Here is a 20,661-nt window from a genome sequence, read left to right on the forward strand (position 1 = left end):
GAGAGAGAGAGAGAGAGAGAGAGAGAGAGAGAGAGAGAGAGAGAGAGAGGGACTGTTTACTGTGTCTTAAGTAAATTTTTGTAATATGCCTGGATTCACATTCCTCTGGGGAATTTTGAAGTATCACTTTTTCAATGAATTCTGACACTGATCATCTTTCTGTTCAAAATACCACATGGTATCTTCTCATGACAGAAAACATGTATACTTTCCTCCCCTTTGTTGATATGCTTTTCTTTGCTATCCTCCTTCCTGGTGTATTTTAAATTTGTGAAACAGACAATGTGCTCTGTAATTTAATTAGTCCTATGCAAATGTTTAGAATGGATTGATAAAACTATAGTAAGTCTTTTATTGAGCTATGCAGGGCAATTCCAAGGTAGCAATTGTTTCCGAGGATTTAAAGGACTATCCTAGAAGACCGCGTGTCCTTATGACAGATGAGATGTTGAGGAAGTGCATTTAATGAGCACTGAAGAAAGTGGGGTAGGCTTCCTCTCAGCTGACTCAGAGCAATATTTTTGAATTAGGTTCTGTGTATAAATTTTCTTTTATTCTGATGTACCATATGCCTTAACCCATGCTTCATTTCATGTTTCCGGTTTTAAATTGTGGTTTCCATTTTCAGGCAAAGATAAACGCTTGTCCTAGTTCACACTTCCCTAGAAACTATGGCTGCCTATGTTTTCAGAACAATTGAAGTGGGGTTTTATTCTTATTTATTACCTCTTACAAAACACATTCTTCTTCTTTGATCAGCAGTCAACTCTTTACTATGAAGAGCATACAGTGGAAAAAAAGTTGTTGCCTTAACTTTGGAAATTAGAGAGAGTAAGTTGTGGAAACTGGGGCGATAGCTCAGATGATAGGACTCTCGTTGTGTAAGCCTGAGGTCCAGACTTCTGCATTTAGAGTCCACATAGAAGAGCCAGGCCTAGAGGTACATGCTGTAAATCCAGTGCTGAGGAGGCAGATGCAGGAGGATCCCTGGGAATCACTACCTAGCAGCCTAGCCTACGTGGCAAGTTCTCTACCAGTAAGCGATATGGTGCCCAATGAAAGGGACCCAATGTCGTCATCCAGCCTTCTAACACACATGCATGCAAATGTACCTGAAAACAAAGACATGCACACATTGGTATCATAGTGCATGAAACAGCTTTGCAACAGGACTTCGGGGAACATGGAAAGTTAAGGTAGCAATGATGACCACCATTTCTTCTAAGACATTTCAGTTCTTCTTAGATTTTTTTTTTGTACAACAAATTACACAAGACAGTGTATTGCAGCACAAAGGAAAAAGAAAAGGTCTGCCGGATGCAGTGGCTAGCACCTGCAGTCCTGCAGTCCAGCACTTGGGAGGCTAAGGAAGGAGGACTGCAAATTCTTTTGTAGTAGGAGCGGTGGGCTGCTTCCCGCCACCCAGCTAGCTCGACCCAAAATAATTACACACAAATTGTATTCTTTTAAACACTGCCTGGCCCATTAGTTCCAGCCTCTTATTGGCTAGCTCTTACATATTGATCTAACCCATTTCTAATAATCTGTGTAGCCCATGAGCTGGCTTACCAGGGAAGATCTTAACCTGCGTCTGTCTGGACTGGGAGAATCATGGCGACTGACTGACTGGGCTTCTTTCTCCCAGCATTCTGTTCTGTCTACTCCGCCTACCTAAATTTCTGTCCTATCAGGGCCAAGCAGTTTTCTTTATTAATTAACCAATGAAAGCCTACAATGGTGGGCAAGAGGACCAAACAGTCAGATTGCCACGTGATCTGTCGGTATTCATGTCTAGAGTTACATGGCCTATTAGTGTGAATAGCCATTAACCTGTTAGTGTTGGTGTGGATAGCCACACAGACTGTTAGTGTGGTGTGGATCGACACACAGACTGTTAATGTGGTGTGGATAGGTACACGGACTGTTAGTGTGGTGTAGATAGGTACACGGACTGTTAGTGTGGTGTGGATAGACACACAGACTGTTAGTGTGGAGTGGATAGACACACGGACTGTTAGTGTGGTGTGGATAGACACACTCTGTTAGTGTGGTGTGGATAGACACACTCTGTTAGTGTGGTGTGGATAGGCACACTCTGTTAGAGTGGTGTGATAGGCACACAGGCAGTTAGTGTGGTGTGGATAGCCATATAACTCCTCATCACCCCCATCATTTTTGTGGACTCAATCTTAAAAACTGACATTCAGAAATCCTCTAGGCTTCTTCAGGAGCCACTGTTATGCATATAGAGCTTTCAAAAACATAGATAATGTATGATATTCATTGAGCACAATGCCAGGCACATTCAACAGATGTAGGCTGTGAAATCCGATTAATGGAGGCACAAATATTCTTCTGAATGGGACTCTGATCACCACAATCTGTTAAACTTCAATGAACATATTAACATTCTAACATACAAGCCATTGTTTCTTGGTAGATTCATTCTGAGTGCTCTGTCTATTCCTCGTTCAATGGCAGAGCAAAAGGAAGCCTGGATCTGGGATATAAACTAGAAAGCACTGCCCAGAATCCAAGGGCTGGCCTTCCTGCTCACTGAGTGCACATGAGTGGCGTGGGGTTATTGCAGGCAATTCCTTCAGTTCTGCTGTTACAAGCAGTTCCTCGCTTCCAGAGTATAAGACATTCTAGACTCTTTGGTTCAGTGGGAAATGTATTGCAATACTTATCTGTTTCTCAGTACTTCTCTTAATAAAGCTAAATACAGCTAGGTCAGAGCCCCGAGAATATCAGCAGCTTACCATGTACCACTTCCCTGCCACACAGATATGCAGAAAGTCTTCCTCCTACAAGGTCACATGTAGCCACTTCTAACTTTAAAAATATATTAGAGCAGCCACATTAATTCTTTAACCCATGTAACCTCATATTTTAATCAAAGGGTGGATAAGCAATGAAAATACAAGTTTCTTGTGCTTGTTGAACCCCACAATTCTGGTATTTCACATAATCTCAAGATTTATTTTTATTCATGAGTATGAGTGTGCTGTGCCTGTGGGAAGGGAAGTGTGTGTACATGTGTGTACATGCTTGTAGAGGCCCAAGGTTGATGTCCAAACTCTTCCTTTAGTGTGCTCTATCTCATCCATTGAGACAGGGTCTCTCAGTCAAACACAGAGCCAGTTTGCTCCAGAGAAGGGGCTCTCTTGTCTTTGCCTTCCTTTTCAGGATGAAATTAAAGGTAAACCCCCAAACCTACTGGACATTTAAGTTGGTTCTGGGGATCCAAATTCCCACCCTCTTGCTTGCGTGCCAAGCACTTTAACCAATGAGGCACCTCCCCAGCCTTAATCTCAAGAACAAGGGAAGCTGTTTGACTTTATACTTAATGATGACCTCCGAGCTGTCCACTCTGGTTTCCTCCTGGTAGAGTCATAAATGCTTTCTACTTTGATCATAAATTATTCTAAGTGAATTGGATTTCCAGAGGAAAGAGGGCATTCAAAGAAACACCCTGGAAACAAAACCTGGATGTTTTATTAATTATGTATTTATTTCTCCTATTTGAAATCACTTGATGTAGCCAACAAGGTAGCACTTGTTAACACAGAAGACTTCCCAGCTTGGCTAAGAGGCACCACAGTTAGAGCTGTGTTTATACTTTGAAGCTGTACTCCTTTTAGCCTTGGTGGGGGTTCTCAGATCTCAGAGCTGGGACATCTTCGGTGTCATTGAACTGATATGTGTACTTCTCTGTTTTCCCTAGTCTTTTGACAAAGCAGTTTGAAATAATTTTCATCCTGATTTATTAATTTTTTAAGACCATGGTACTTTAATATTGATATCCCTTATAATTTGAAAATAAAACACCTGTTTTTGAGCCATATTTAGTATTTAAATATAAAGACAATTTTCCTTTTAAGTACACTTCTTCCTTCTGTAGAGATTATTTAACACAGGAAACTATTTTTGAAAGCAGAAGCCCAACACATATTTCAACTCCCACGTAATATCTGCAAAAACAGCTGTATATTCTCTCTGCTAATTGCAATGTTAGTCTGGAGTTAATTATAGGAAACTGATTTTTTTTTTGGTCTAAGCACAACTCTTATATATCACATTTAGTTTAATTGGTACTTTGAATAATAAATTGTTTTTAAGTTTGAGAGTGTATTGTTTGCTACTGCTAATGAAATTATTTTAATGTTTAGCTTAGTTATTATGAGAAATCTTATTTTTGTCTTATGTTTTTAAATATAATTCTCCTTTGTGGCATCCTAATTAAACCAATGACAACCTTTAAAATCTTCAGCACAGTGATATATAACAACCCTGCAGTGAGTGGCCACCAATGCTGCTTTGCTCAGGCAGCTGCAGGCAACCCCTTCACCCGCAGCAGAGTATTTTCCATGGGCTACAGGTGTCCAGTGAGCAGTTCTGTAACTCACACTCTTTTGGTCCAGACACAGTAGTGTACATGTTGGGTGTGTTGATAAGCGGAAGTCACCATTGTTAATATTGATGCCAATCTAGTTTCTGGGTCATGTATAGGCCTGCTAAAGAAAAGGCAGGACAAAATCAAACTCAACAGAGATTGCCTGAGCAAAGAAGGTTCATGGATCAAGAAGCAGCAGAAAGAAAAGAGGTTATGGACTTCCCTAGAGGAACCAACACAAAAGTTTTATGGGCAGACAAAGAGGAGGGGGAAGAGAAGGAGGGAGAAGAGGAGGAGGAAAAACAAAACCCAAGCCCTCTTCCATGGATATAATAGATGCCTGCCTCATTTGCAGAGTGTCCCTGGGGAGGTCCTATGTCACAGTGCAATCACCTAGTTGGTCAGATGAAACTAGATAGTAGTTTAATCTATTGTAGGAGTGCCTATAAGTTCCTCTTTGCTTTGGATAGTATGTGTAAGCAAACAGAACAAAGTGCAGCAGGGGCTCCAGTCTAGACCTCCTGCTTGTTTGCTTCCGCAGAACCAGCAGTGTTAGATGCAGTGGCAGGTAACAGAACATTATGTCTCTAATGAAGTTGATAGCATTTACAGTTATGCGCTTCAGCAAATACTATTGAATCTCAAAGTGTGTGGGCTCAGTGCTGTTGCTGTCGCTTGAAGAGGGGTTAGGGTTGGGGCTAAACAACCAGCAAAGGAAGACAAAGGCTTTAGTTGTGCCTGGTGGTGTAGGCCTGAGCAATCAGCTGCTTAGGACTCTGAGACCAGAAGGTTGCAAGTTTAAGGCATGCCTGGGTCACACAGAGTCAAAGCTAGCATAGCCCACTCAGATTTTGTACTAAAATAAAAAAAGTAACAAGAGGACTGGAGAGGTGAGGAGCTTTCCCAGGCAGCAGATTATGTGGGGGGAAACAAGAAAGGGTTAGAAAACAAAGGCAATCTATCATTCCCGAGCTCTGTCCTGCCCCTCTGGTCAGGGTTGTCAGCCATATTCCTGAGATTTGTGGCTGTTGTGTTCCTCTCCCTGCCAGCCTTTTGCTCTTCCCTGGTTCTGCGGGTGTTCGGGTTAGTTTCTGCTACTGTCAGTCTTGTTGCCTTGGCTAGGGTTTCTATTGCTGCAACCAAAACCATGGCCCAAAAGCAAGTTGCAAGGGAAAGGGTTTGTTCAGCTTACACTTCAGCATTGCTTTTCATCACTGAAGGAAGTCAGGACAGTAACTTAAGCAGGGCAGGATCCTGAAGGCAGGAGCTGAATCAGAGGCCACAGAGGAGTGCTGCTTACTGGCTTGCTCTTCATGGCTTGCTCAGTACTCCTCCTTCTCCTTCTACTTCTCCCTTCTCCCTTCTCCCTTCTTCTTCTCCTCCTCCTCCTTCTTTCTTTGTTTTTTTGAAACAAGTTTTCCCTGTGTAACAGTCCTAGCTGTCCTGGACCTAGCTCTTGTAGACCAGGCTGGGATGAAAGGTGTGGGCCGACCTTTATACACATATCTGTCACTTGTGAATTACCCAGACTCAGCTATTCTGTTACAGTGGCTCCAGTGAATTAAGACAGGCCCTTTGGTTCATCTGAGGAAGATGGCTCAGCAGCAACTCCAGCATGGTTGCAGACATTCTGGAATTTTCTAAGAGCCATCATCCTGTCCCATGGTTACTTTTCCATGACCCTTGGCCACATCCTCTCCTACGCATTGCAGTGACTTTCCCTCCAGGATATCCGAGGGCAGCAAGAATGAGAGAGACAACTGTCGATGCTAGCTGAGCTGAGCTGTCTGCCTTTCTCCTTGTGGATGAAGTAAACAGCGGACATTTCTACAGGATTCTGAACTGATAGAATGTTTGATTTATTCATGCTTCTTTATCAGCACAGAAAATTAGACTGTATCCTACAGTTAGCATTTGACAAGAGAAAACCCTGTCTGACAAGGTTGGAAGGTTCAGGTGTTCACTCATTTCATAGTTGCATTTATGATTTCTGCTCTCCTAATTTGCCGTCCTGTTTAATAGATGGCAAACTTACATGCATGCCAAAGATTTCCTTTCAAATAAATTTATGATTATTGTCAGCAACTGTTGGATTTGAATACCTATTTATTTCTATTTTAGGCCATTCTTATTTTAGTGTCTCAGTCAGGTGTTTTATTGCTGTGAACAGATGCCAAGACCAAGGCAACTCTTACAAAAGAAAGAATTTTTGTTGTGGTGGTTGTTTTTCAGCAGTTTTGTGGTTTTATTTAACCATGGATTAAAACATTCATGCAAGCTATGGTAGCGGCGTTGGGTTTGGTGACTCTGGTGGCGTTGGGGTTAGTGGCTCTGGTGGTGTTGGAGTTGGTGACTCTGGTGGCATTGGGGTTGGAGGCTCTGGTGGCATTGGGGTTGGTGACTCTGGTGGCATTGGGGTTGGTGGCTCTAGTGGCCAGCTGTGTTGCTCTTTCTACCATGTTCCTTGGAGGAAACGTTGTGAGCAGTCTCAGCACAGTAAGATTTGCTGGACATCAGAAGTCCTTTCAGCTCCTTGACATTGTGAACCAGGAACTTCCTGACACCGCTAGGCAGATGTGCTTGGTTTTCTTGCTGTTCCCATAACCAATGCTGGACATTAGGATCTGGCCCTTGAATCTTCTCTGTACACTGCTCTCAACACCTCTGGGTTTTAGCCAGTTTCGCTTAATTTTGACATATCTGTCTGACTGGCGCTGGGTGAACTTCTTGGTCCTGTTTTTGAGGACCTTGGACTTCACCAGAGGCCAGAGGCCAGCCATAATGATGCAAAAGAGATGGCAGCCACCTCACAGGTAGTGCTGAGGAAGAAGAAAAGAAAGTATTTAACATGGTGTTGAGCATGACAGCATGCAGGCAGTCAGGGTGTTGGAGCAGTAGCTGAGATCTCCTTCCTACTCCACAAGCAGTAGACAGGGACAGACCAGGCATAGTGTGGGCTTTCACAAACCTCCAAGACCAGAGTGACACACCTTCTCCAAGGAGGCCACACCCCCTAATCTTTCCTAGTACATCAACTGATGACTGAGCCTCCGGGGATCATTGTCACCCAGTGAACATGTGTATCTGGGTGTGCACTACACGTGGACCAGTGTCCTCAGAGGCCAGAAGAGGGTGTTGGATCCTTGATTCAGGTGGTTATGAGTCTTCTGGCATGGGTCCCCTGGAAGAGGAAATGCCCGCACCTGCTGAGTCATCTTGCCAGCTCTTGTATTTTCTATCTCTATGTGCCCAGAGTTGCATAAAAATGTCATGGTCCAAAAGAAGTCACAAGTGGAAAATATTTAAGAAATTATGATATAAACTACTGTTTATATATATATATATATTTTGTATTCTGTAACCTTACTGAAATAATTTACCAGTTCTAATAGTGTTCTGTTTTTGGTTTTGGTTTTGGGAAGGGGGAACCGAGGGAGTCCTGCCTGTGTAAAGAACAGATAAAGCCTTGAGTGCATGTGTATTGTAGTCATAGGCACTACCATGTCAAAGGACCCAATGCCTCAATTCCATGGGAATAGGCGAACTTCCGTCCACCCAACCAGCCCAGGGAGCTTCAGTGTAGTGATATTTTGTTTGTGTTTTAACAAATAAAGCTTGCCTGAAGATCAGCTGGCAGAGCTAAACCACTAGAGTCTGGGTGGTGGTGACTCACACCTTTAATCTCAGTCCTTGGGAGTCCTAGGGCTTTAATTCCAGCACTAGGGAGGTGGAGACAGGAAGGGGTATGACTGAGTGGAGAGAGGAATAGAAGGTGTGAAAAGACAGGAGCTCAAATGCAGTCTGAGGAAGCAGTCTGAGGACAGAATTGCCCCTTTGGTCTGAGCATTGGTAGAGGTAAAAGATCTCTCTAGTGGTTTGGCCACTAGATTCTTCAGCTTTCACTCCTGATAACTACCTTCAGTTTATTCTTATTAAGAACAATTAAAAGCCAGGTGGTAGTGATGCATGCCTTTAATCCCAGCACATGGGAGGAAGAAGCAGTCAGATCTCCGTGAGTTCGAGACCAGCCTGGTCTACAAGAGCTAGTTACAGGAGAGGCTGTGAAAGCTACAGAGAGCCAGGCAGTGGTGGCGCAGGCCTTTAATCACAGCACTTGGGAGGTAGAGGCAGGTGGATCTCTGTGAGTTTGAGGCCAGCCTGAGGTAGGAGAGGTGGGTAGGAGAGGTGGGTAGGAGAGGTGGGATTTCCAGTAATTGGAGCACTGTCTAATGTTTAGATTCTGGTAGAAAGAAGCTGGAGTGTTGGCAGAGAGAGCCACTTGGCTTGCGGATGGACAATCAGTGCTTTGAATAGAGGCCAGCATTTCAGGTGCAAGGTTACATCTGGGTGACCTAGCATACGGGGTGTCTCCACATGAGAGCTATCGCTCTTAGCGGTGAGATGCTATTTTCCAGTAAGGTCATGTTACTAAGAGAGATGAAGTGGATTAGTCAGAGTGGCTTCATATTGCAGTGCTCAAACAGGCTGTGATGTCACCTGGCTGTAATCCCTGGATTCAGGCAACTTGAACTGGAGGCTACATCCTATCAATAAAATAAAATGAAATTAAAATTAAAATAAAAAGAAGAAATGATAAGTTTGAAAAACTAACAAATGATAGGCCTAGTATTAAGAAAGCCTTGAGATGATTCAGGAACCATGTTAAAGACTTCGTGTATACCAGATCATCTAGTTAGCAAATAGTCCTCCAAGTGTGCACTTTTATGAGTCTTGCTTTCCAGGTAAAGAAACTGAGTCTTCATAGGACATAGCCTGAGTCTATGCTGAATTAGGGAGAGTTCAGGCTCAGCCTAGTCACTCTTAGCTGATACATTGTGCCTGCCCCCTCCTGGCACAAAGATCCAACAAGGTGATTGCAGATTTTATGACTCTTTCCATATTCTGCCCACAAAAGAGAATTTCTGTCATGTGTGAAGAAACAATGTTTCATTTGTAAAATCTGCCACTGAGTGTTTAGCAACCTGTGCTCCCACAGCTCCGACCGTGGCTATTTTTACTCTCTGAATTGGGCTTGATGCAGCGGGAACTTCCATTTCCAGAAGCTGTGTAGGTTTCTTGTCTCAATACTTTGTTAGGACCCAGCCTCCTATGAACACCAAACTTGGCTTGAGAATGGAGAATATCATTTCACAGTTAGTGTAAAGGAAAAGGCCATATATTAGCAAAACAATGAGACTATCAATTGTGTTATAAACAAAAGCAACAACAGAGTGTACCTTTGAAAAATATGTACATGGAATAAAATTTTAAAATTAAATAGATGGCCTCTGTATCTTTATGTGAATCGAACTTTGCAACATCTCAGATTATGTTCCTATAATAAAAGGCATGTTAAAAAACATTAATTTTCTATTTTTAACCTATGAAACTAATGGGGAATTGTTTGTTTCTCTCGCAGCTGAATTTCTATTCCTCTTGTGGGGCGTTTATCTCTGCTATGCAGTGCGAACAGTTCCTTCAGCATTTCATGAACCTCGCTACATGGCTGTCGCCGTACACAATGAGCTCATTATCACGGCTATATTCCACACAATTAGGTAAGTGATCTGTCTTAGTTAGGGCTTCTGTTGCTGCAATGAAACACCATGACCGAAAAGCAACTTCAGGAGGAGAGGGTTTATCTGAATTACATTTGAACATTGCTGTTCATCACTTAAGGATGTCAGGACAGGAATTCAAACAGAGCAAGAACCTGGGAGGCATAATCTGGTGCAGAGATCATGAAGGGGAGATGCTTACTGGCTTGTTTCCTATGGTTTGCTCAGCCCGCCTTCTTACAGAACCCAGAGACCATCCACCATTGGCTTGACGCTCCGCTCCTCTATTGATCACTAAATGAGAAAATTTCTTACAAGTGAATCTCATTGAGACATTTTCTCTGATGACTCTAGCCTGTGTCAAGTTGACACATAAAACCGGCCAGTACAACTGAGCTTTTGTCAACTTGACACACAAACACATCACTATTAAGCCACATCCCTTCCTTTCTTATTCATACCCAAGATCTCACACTAAAATCATAATTTTTTATGATTTTACCATATTCTTTACCAGTTCAGTCTTTAAAATTTCAGTCTCTTTAAAATATCCAATCTTTTTTTAAGTTCAAATCTTTCATCTGTGGGATCTTATAAAAAATCAAAATTAAATTCCTTCTTCAAGAGGGAAGAACCAGGGAATCATCACAACCTGAACAAAGCCAACCCAAACTCTGACAGTATAAATAAAAAAGACAGTGTCCAATTATCTGGGCTCCACTCATAATCTTCTGGAGTCCTCCAAAGAGCCGCCTGGGTCCCTTCTCTGGCTCTGCCCTCCGAAGCACAAACAGCTTGTCTTCTAGGCTCCAGCTAGCTCCGCTCCACTGCTGCTGCTGTCCCTGATGGTCATACCACAGTACTGGTGTCTCCAAGACCATGGGTCTCAGCTGCAACTGGGCTGCACTTTCATCAGTAGCCTTTCAGGCTCTCTTTGTGGTGCCAAGCCTCAACTTCTTTCATGTTTTAGGCATGGTCTCTGAGCCTAGAATTTATCAACTAGCCATTGTTCTGTGATTCTCCCATGAATCTGTCCAGCAGACAAGGAGAAGGAAGAGTAGAGAGATGAAACAATGTGCACCTGACTTGTGAGGCCTTTCCCATGCATCATAATAAAAATAAAGTGGAAATCAGGGGCCAGATAACAAAAGGAATCCTAGCATTTTAATAATAACAAAAAATGTCATCCAATTGCTTGAAAAATACTGAAAGAATACAATTAGGACTGTGATGAGAAAAATTGAGTAATGGAGGAAGGTCATTGGTTAAATAAAGAAACTGCCTTGGCCCTGATAGGTTAGAACATAGGTGGGTGGAGTAAACAGAAAGCTGGGAGGAAGAGGAAGTGAGCTCAGACGCCATGCTCCCCTCTCCCTGGCAGACATGATGAAGCTCCAATCCAGGATGGACGTAGGCTAGAATCTTCCTGGTAAGCGCACCTTGGGGTGCTACACACATTATTAGAAATGGGCTAGTCCAGGTGCAAGAGTTAGCCAAGAAGAGGCTAGATATAATGGGACAAGCAATGTTTAAATGAATACAATTTGTGTGTTGTTATTTTGGGTAAAGCTAGCTGTGCGGGCGGCCGGGTGCCAGGAACGTAGCTCGCCACTCCTTATAGCAACAGTTGAGTATCTTTTCCCTGATGAAAGGGTTAGGGGTCATTCCCCTGCTGACATCTATACTTCCCTGGAGTTGGAGAGGAACAGGAGGCTGGGGAAGGTGTGGCAGTTTCTCTGTGTGACTGCCTCTCAGAAAATACTGACTTCTACCTTTAGAAACCAGTAATGCCAGAGAGCATTTGGGATTCCAGGAAGATACTTAAACTTTTAAACAAAAAAGGAGGTTATCTGTCATCCATTAGCCCTGGAAACCCCATCAGGTTAGGAGTCAGGGAACTGGCCCAGTTTTGTCTTGCCTCAGCTCAAGAGATGGAGAAATAAAGATGGGCAGAAAATAGAAGGTGTTGGATATTTGAGAAGAAGAATAGAATATGGCATTAAATGTAAAAAAAAAAAAAAAAAAAAAGGAGGGAGACTTCTTAAATCCACCAGGACTAGAGTCCCCAGATCTGACAGAGAATGACCTGGGTCTAGAATGTGGGAAAAGACAGAAGACCTTGTCATAGTCCTCAAGGTTACCTTACAAGCGAAGTCACTTTTGTTACTAGTCTCCAGAAGGTCAAGAGTATAAGTTTTAAGATTTAACAAGCCTGCTTCTCTGTAACCAACTACTGTTGAAGGAGGGAGGGCTGGCTTTTGGTCCCAGCCACCCAGCTAGTTTAACCCTCGAAATAATCACACAGAAACTGTATTCATTTAAATACTGCCTGGCCCATTAGATCTAGCCTGTTATTGACTAACTCTCACATCTTGATTCAACCTATTTCTAATAATTTGTATGCCACCACGAGGTCATGGTTTACCAGGAAAGATTCAGCATGTCTGATCTGGCAGCTCCATGGTGGCTCTCTCACCCTGCTTTCTTCCTCCCAGAATTCAGTTCTGTCACCCTGCCTACATAAGTGCTGCCCTATCAAAAGGGCAAGGCAGTTTCTTTATTCAACCAATGAAAGCAACACATAGACAGAAGAACCTCCTACACCATTTCCCCTTTTCTGTTTAAACCAAAGAAGAAAGGCTTTCACTTTAACATACTAAAATTACATATAACAAAACAGTTATCAAGCAAGAAATATAATTACAATATTTATATTTACTTTTTTATTTTATCATAACTAAGGAAAACTATAACTATAAATTCTTCAACTCCATCAAAGACTTCAGAAGGCTTTATTACCTAAGTAAACTGGAAGTGCATTATAAGCAACTTCCAAAACTCTAGAAACTACAGAGACATCTTGCTGCCTGTACAGTTACCCAAAGTTATTCTGTACTGTTGGGGCATCCATCTTCAGCCTACTGGGCCATAGTATCCAGCAGACTTTTCCATGAAGCAGAAAATTTCAAAGACAGTTCAGTCACTTTCTTCTGTATCCTTCAGAATGTCTCACAGACTCTTTCATGAATCAGGAACCCTGAAGGAACATCTCACCTCTAGGCAAGTTCAGCAGTCCTCTCTCTGTGGATTCTTTATGTCCAGTTTATGCAACAGTCCAGGCAAGAGCAGTTTCTTGTCCAAATGGCTAACCAACTCCATAAGGAGCCTCTTTGATGCCCATATTCCTCTTGAAGTAGATTGGTGCTGCCAAGAACAGACGTGTTTCATTGTCATGAAAAGCCCTAAGTTATTAAAACATCTTAAATGCCATATTCTGTAGTCTTTGAAAGATATGATATGAAGAATGCCTATCTAACTGAAATATATCTCTATATATCTAGAAAATTTAGCAGGACTACAAGCTTGACTATTATTGACAACCTATGTTTCCTAATTATACAATACATTTTTAAATGAACTACACAATCACAATACCTTAATCAAGATCAGAAATACATATACATATAACAAAATTGACCTTAAACTTGTATCAATAAATCAAGATTTATACCAATGCAAATTATTCATATCTATATCATACCTCCTTTACATGTAAAAAGAATATTTATAAACAATATTTGGGAATATGGGCCTAGTTTTTTCTCTCCAAACTGCTTCGTGATGTATGGGGGCACTATTAATTAGGTCTTTTATGGTGTATCCTGTATGCTACATTCATCTCAGTTGGCAGTTGAGCAAAGTAAGTTTTGAGGGTGTTCACAGCAGTCTTTCAGGAGGGGTGTTCTATCATACCATATTGGTCTAGAATCAATCCGCAGGGTCTCATCCTTTGTGAAAACAAAAGAACCTCTTTTCCAAAGCATCATATCCTTAGAACCAATTCTGAAGTCAAGATACCTTTATAATATACATGCTGGATTAGCTTAGCAGCCCATACTATGAAAAGTCTCTCTGTATTTAGCTCCTTCACAGTCAAAAAATTTCAAAGAAAACAATGATACACAAAATCCAGACTCTGTGAATTTTCCATTTTTACATGGCTTTTTTTACTCTATGACTTTATTCTTGTTAAAGTTGTTAAAGACTTTACCCTTTTTTAGGCATTAACTTTATTTTATGACTCTCTATACTCTTTTTCATTTCTTTCCCAAGCCTATGTACATTTATACAACACCGTGACCCATTTAAAGGTCTTTTATATCTGAATCTTTCTTATTGCATTGTCTTTAATTCTCTACTGTCTTAAAGAGCTTTTAAAATGCTAAGCAGCTTGGTTGCAGCTGCTCTGGATGTTGGCTCTACTTCTCTCCAATTTCAAAATGGTGGACATACCATTTCTGCTAGCTCTGTGGCTGCCAGGTAGGAGCTACCCTCAGCACTTTAACTCTGAGAATGAGTGTGCAGCACATACACTCTTTTTATCTGAGCTACAGCCAAATCTGCCACGCAGAGCACTGCACAGCTTGGAAACACTCTGTGTATGGCAGCGGGAATCTGCCATACTCTCCTGCCTGCCCAAGCCTGATCCTGCCTTCTGGAAGGAAGAGCTGAGCCATGGGCAAGATCTCAGATACTTTGCTCCCGACCCCAAGTGGGCACACAAACACCTGGGCCCACAAATGCCCCATAGCTGGAGTTTGCATTGGCGTCAGGGCTCAGAAAGCCTCGTTTTTAAAATGGTGCAGCTTTTTTTTTTTATTGCTGATTCAGGAAAATCTCTCTGTGGCACACTACCAGCAAACAGCAAAGAGCTGTGTTAAACTCTGTTTTTTCTGTGTTTAAAATTAAGCTCTCAGGTTCTTAAGTGGATTTAGTCCATCATGTTGGGCACCAAACTGTAGAAGGAGGTAACAAGCTGCATCCCACTGCCAGGCTAGCTTACACCCAAAATAACCACACAGAAATTGTATTAATTAAATTATTGCCTGATCCATTATCTCTAGCCTATTATTGGCTAACTCTCATATCTTGATTCAACCCATTTCTAATAATCTGTATAATACCACGAGGTCATGGCTTACCAGGAAAGATTCTAACCACCGTCAGTCTCAGGCAGGAGCTTCATGGTGTCTGCTACTCTGCCCTTCTTTCCAGCATTCAGTCCTGTCTTCCCCGCCTACCTAAGTTCCTACCCTATCAAAAGGCCGAGGTAGTTTCTTTATTCAACCAATGAAAGCAACAAATAAACAGAAGGACCTCCTACACCAAACTACAAAGTCAAATGTTCTGTTCAGAAGCCACATAGCTGAAAGTCTCCAAGGAGGCCCCTTGTGGGTGATTTACCAGCCCTGTTATTCTCATAATGGTACCAAGGAGTGAAAAAGCTTATTGCCTACAATAAGCTGCCAGCATTCAGAGAAACAAATTGCCCAAATTAAAAAGGTCAAAGAAGTTGTATAAATGTCCCTGTGTGCTTTAGATGTTCTCTGGTTGGTCCCATACTAAATATGATTTTTAATGGATTTGGAAATGAAAATTCACCCAGCTCCTTTCATCAACAGACAACTATATTGTTTCTTTGAAAAAATTTCAAAGATATTTTAGTAATAAGGCAACATATAGTCATTGCTGAAAAATCATAAAACAGTTAGGTAAGAAGCAAACAGCTCATTCATCCTCCAGAGATAAGCACCGTTAACAGTAGTACATTCGTTTGGATATTTTTATGTATGTGTGTGCATTTGAAACATTAAAAATTTGGGAATCTGTATTGCCAGAAAGGACAAATAAATGAAATTTTAGTTTCACACAGTAGGCCTACAGAACACTGATTTAGAGCATGGGTGGAGGAAAGTAATAGAAATAATATTTTAAAATTAAATATTTTCCAAACCTACTTACACATGGAATCAATAATTCTGAAGCTTATAAAGACCCAGAAAAAGAAGCAATAGCAATAATTTTAAACCAACAAGATCCACTTTCGTCCTTTTTTTTCTTGAATAAACTACTGTTGACTAAGGTTCTAGAAATAGGGAGACATGCATGACACACGTGTTCTTGCTTGTGGCTTCACATATGATATTTTATGTATGTGTATATAGTACATATATTTACTTTCATTCTTATGTAATTGGGAGATTACACAAAAGCAAACCAAAATCAAAGGACTAACTCTGAAGAGGTAATTGAGCAAAGGCCTTTCTTCCAGCCTGCTCTAATCCTTCACTGACTTTTAGAGAGAGCACAAAGAAACCATTTAGGAATCTGCAAGATTTTTTTTATTGCTTTATTTTTAAACACACATTCTCAAATATTTCTATGCTCCTGGATTTTCAGTCTATTTTTGCAAAGCTAAAACACCGTTTTAAAACTGAAGCTTCAAAACAACTGCTGTAAAACCATTTTTTCTCAAGATATTTCCAGCCAGAGCTGCAACCAGGCAGCAATTTAAGGCTGATTAAATTGAAAATAATTAATGTCAGCATTATTTCAAAGTAATTTTCAGAAGGTCACAATTTTTACTTAAAGTGTGTGGAACCACTCCCCCTAGGTGTAGAAGACAACTTCCTATGGAGAGTACATACTTGTGTTGGCATAGGAGATAGAATTTTCCCTACAAGAGGGTGCTTGCAGATACAAATCCATTTTCACTCCTGCGCCTTTCTCTGCCAGGATTTGTAATGACCACTGAATAACTGGGTTTGTATCATTTTGTAGGGCACACCATTCATATATATCCATATGTAATATATATGTATGTATATATGTGTGTGTGAATGTAAATGCGTGTGTCATGCATGCTTCAGAGACTGTCATCTGTTGCTCAGTATGGCACAACGGTTTAAGAAAATTTCACATGACTCGAGGAAACAGATCATGACATAAAGTTTATTGCCCTTGAATAAAGTACATGTTAAAAATATTCAAAGCCTAGGGAAGTCCACCTTTCCCACAAAGGAACTAGAGAAGGTGTCAGTCCAGAACAGCCATTTGACATGTGAGCTGTCATCAAAGTTCTGCACATTCCTGTAAGCTGTGAGTCTTTTTTCACATCTCCAGGATCGTGGGGAAATAGCTTTCCATTTTGGATGACCCCAAGCGTCTATCTTAGCTCAGTGTTCTAAAGGATGGAGGAGTGAGATAAGGACGCAAAACCCTTGGTGACACTTTTGCTTTACACATTAGCAAAATTATAACGAATGTGGTACCTTGCAGACTTTAAATTTAGCTTAGTCAAGTTCAGCCATTACTATGTTTGGTCTGTAATTATAATGTGAACCCTCGGGAGAGATGTTTCAGTAGTTAAGAGCACTTGCTGTTCTTCCTGAGGAGCAGGGCTGTTTCCAGCATCCACACTGAGTAGTTACAGCTGCCCTGTAATTCCAGCTCTAGGGGAATCCAGTGGATTCCTTCTGGGTTCCACACATTCCTGCACACATATGCCAATACTCACAAACAGACTTACACATACACATAATTAACAATGAAGTAAACCTTAATAATATGAAATTCATTAGTATGTTAACTTTTCAAATTTTATGTTATATGACATTGGAACAAAATTCTAATTCTTCAACTTCTAAAGCAGTAAAATAGCATATTGAGCACCGGGAAATATTTTTTACAGTGTATGGGGAAGTTAAAGGAGGATTATAATTACAATAAAACCTTTATAAATACAGCCCCTAGTTTGGGCATGGGGATGAGTCCTTTTAAATGGCGCTCTCCTTGTGCATTCACCCGCGGATTGACAGGAATTCCAGAGCAGACCAGTAGTAAATCCTCTTCGCCAGCTTGAAGAAGATCTTTATGAAAACTTCGATTGGAGATTATTCTAAATACTGTAAATTATTTAAGACAACTTGACAATTTTTGAAAAATCCAAAGCTTTATTCTAAAAGATTCCTCTTACTGGGTGTGCTGCTCAGAGGTGAAAAGTGTTCATACAAAACCACAAAGTGAGAATGAAAACAAGCAAAGGGCATCTCAAACATCGTTAGCATAGCCACTTATCAACTGCATCACTCGCTCACTGTTGTAAGGTTTTGAGACTATTCACAAAGACAAATAAGTAAGTAATTAACTATTCTTTCCATCCTTCACTTCAATTGATATGTTTTAAAACAAATAATGTTACAAGAAAATACTCAAACATGACATGCAACTAAATTTACCCAAGCTACCATCTATAGCTTCCATTTTGAACCTATGTACAGAATTGTAGAATTGATGTATATATGTATATCATATCAATAAATGTCAACATAAAAGTATTAGCATGGTCTATACGTAGGTACAACCTTAAATAATAACTTTACAGTTCTGCCAATTTAAAAGTCATTTACACCTTTATCTTTCTGTGATGAAAATATATGCATAGAAGCAACCATTTTGTGTCTCTAAGTACGTAGAGTGGAAATGTCTGCAAACATGCTGGATTTTGAAGTCGAAATCTCTACCTTAACAGCTAACATGGAGACCTCTCCTTTCAGATTCGTGCTGGCCTCAAGACTTCAGTCTGACTGGATGCTGATGCTCTATTTTGCACACACTCACTTGACGGTGACAGTCACCATTGGGCTGCTTTTGATCCCAAAGGTATTCATCCAGTATTGTGTTTGTTCTTGCAGGGCAGTTGTCTGAGGCACATGGAGTTTTACTTCTCTTAAAAGTACACATAACTATGGACAAAGGGAGTGTGGGGATTTGCTTGATGCTCCAAAAGTTGCCTCTAACATTTCACCCCAGGAAAGTGAGTGTCTGTTTCCTTGGGAAATTATTAAACATCTTAAATAAAATGTAAGGACCTTAATTTATACCAGATTTTTAGTCCCTTTCCAAATATTTTTATTTCTACTTCACTCTTAGTCATTATGACTTATTTAAAGTAACCCTTGCTGAAGCTGGCAATATTAGCAAGGTTGTTTTACTTTTGGTTGTGAGCCTAGCCCTTAACGGCTGGGCAATCTCTCCTGACCACCAACAATTTTTAAGGAACTGCTGAGCTAAACAACTTCTCTATATCTGCCTTCAGAGGAATCTTGTGTCAAAATTTCAGAGAATTTTTGTATAATAAAAATTAGTGAGTGTGATATTATGTATAGAGGAACCTCTATAATGGCATATTCTGGTTGTGATTTGCCTAGGATTAAAGGGGAAGTGAACACAGCCGATGTAGATTCTGGATGGTTCTTACCTTTTTACCTGACTGTGTATTGTAACATCAGCCAAGATTCTGATCTGAGTTTCAGTTTCCTCAGAAGTAAAACTTAGAATAAAATAAGATGACTTTGGAGTTTGGGCTAAAAGTAGATTATATAAATTACAGCTTTCTAATTATTATCACAACTATTCTGATGTTTACAGAGAAACGTATCACAGCAGCTAAGCCCAGAGTTGTGACTTGTCTTTCACACCTGGTTTCGTCTCACTAATCACATATAACCGATAGGTTCAATCTGATTGAAAAGACTAAACAATTACAAACAGTAAAATATCAGTTTTTCTGCCTCCCTGAGTAATGTTAACTGATCACAATGTTTCCAGAGGTTACTTTGCTACTGTAGTTTATCTGAGTTCTTTAAAACTTTGTAATACAAATTACATATTTATTAAGTTAATAGAAACTCTGACTGTTCCTTCTTAAATTATTACTGAACTACAAAGAGAATTTAAATCTAATGTTCATGCAAAATCCTTATTCATGAATGCTCACAGCACTATTATTCATAAAAACCTAAATGTTTGTCAGCTGATAAATACATAAGTAAAACATGGTATATCTTTATAATGGAAGCTATTTGTTAATAAAATGCATTTAGTGCAGGCTAGGGAGATCATCAGTCAGTAATGCACTTGTTGTGCAACCATGAGAACTCTGTCTTAAACTTATACTGTTTCAACAATTTTGGTTGAAAATGATTCTGTTCATGTAGGTGTCCTTCAGGTTCTATATAGACTTGGGACTCTACCATATTTAGCTCTCACATCTGGAAGTCTCTGGTGCCTGTGGGTCTCATAGGAAAAGAGGAAAAGCAGGATTTAGTCACCATGGTTTTTCAATAAGTGCTAAGTACGAAACACAGATTGTTGTTAAGTAGAAGATTTCTGCCTCCCGTGTTATTGTGTGCACATGGATAACTGGTGTTCTAGTTCTAACCCTGTCGCTGTGATAAAACATGTTGAGGAAAGAAGGGATTTATTTGGTTTACAGTCCCAAGCCATAGTCCACTGCAACCAAGGGGAAGTTGAGCAAGAACTTAAGTGGGTATTCACATGACATCCACAGTCACGAGCAGAGAAAAATGGGCGCCAGCACTGATCTGCTTGATTGCTTCATCCAACGTTGTTTCATCTTAAGTAGTTCAGGCCCCAATGCCTAGGGGATGGTGACACCCACAGTAGTAGAAACCTTCCTACATTAATTAACAACCAAGACGGACTTACACAGACATGATGAAACAACCTGATAAAGACAACTACTCAACTGAGACTCTTTTCCTGAGTGATTCTAAATTGTTGTAAGTTGACATTAAAAAAAAAAAGCAGCAGAGTTGACTAAGCTAGTCATTTAATGACAACTGCCTTTAAAAACCTTTGCATCATAAAATAAATGATCTATTAAATTTTAAGTATAAATAAACTCTGAAAATTACACAAGATTAAAGTCCCAATTAATACTGAACACACAGTTCATTGTGCACAAACCCAAGTTCCATTTTGCTTTCCTTTGCATCAATGTTTTCACTGTTGGTAACAGTTGACTAAGTCTGGTGGAGCTATCTCTGCAGGATCTACTAATTT

The 20,661-nt window shown here is 40.5% G+C and overlaps 1 protein-coding gene and 1 pseudogene across 1 annotated transcript in view; one reads left to right on the forward strand and one right to left on the reverse strand.

The window, feature by feature from the left end:
* Positions 1–20,661, forward strand: part of Gpr158 (G protein-coupled receptor 158) — a 337,214-nt gene that overhangs the window by 312,887 nt on the left and 3,666 nt on the right. Inside the window, exons 8-9 of the mRNA XM_050152617.1 lie at positions 9,816–9,954; positions 18,351–18,456. Coding sequence (XP_050008574.1) covers positions 9,816–9,954; positions 18,351–18,456 — 245 coding nt within the window. The remainder of the gene's footprint in view (positions 1–9,815; positions 9,955–18,350; positions 18,457–20,661) is intronic.
* On the reverse strand, positions 6,646–7,176 carry LOC126507858 (60S ribosomal protein L32-like; annotated as a pseudogene).

This window comes from Alexandromys fortis, unplaced genomic scaffold (assembly GCF_014885135.2).
Source record: "Alexandromys fortis isolate MF-2015 unplaced genomic scaffold, M_Fortis_MF-2015_v1.1 scaffold_54, whole genome shotgun sequence".
Lineage (NCBI taxonomy): Eukaryota > Metazoa > Chordata > Mammalia > Rodentia > Cricetidae > Alexandromys > Alexandromys fortis.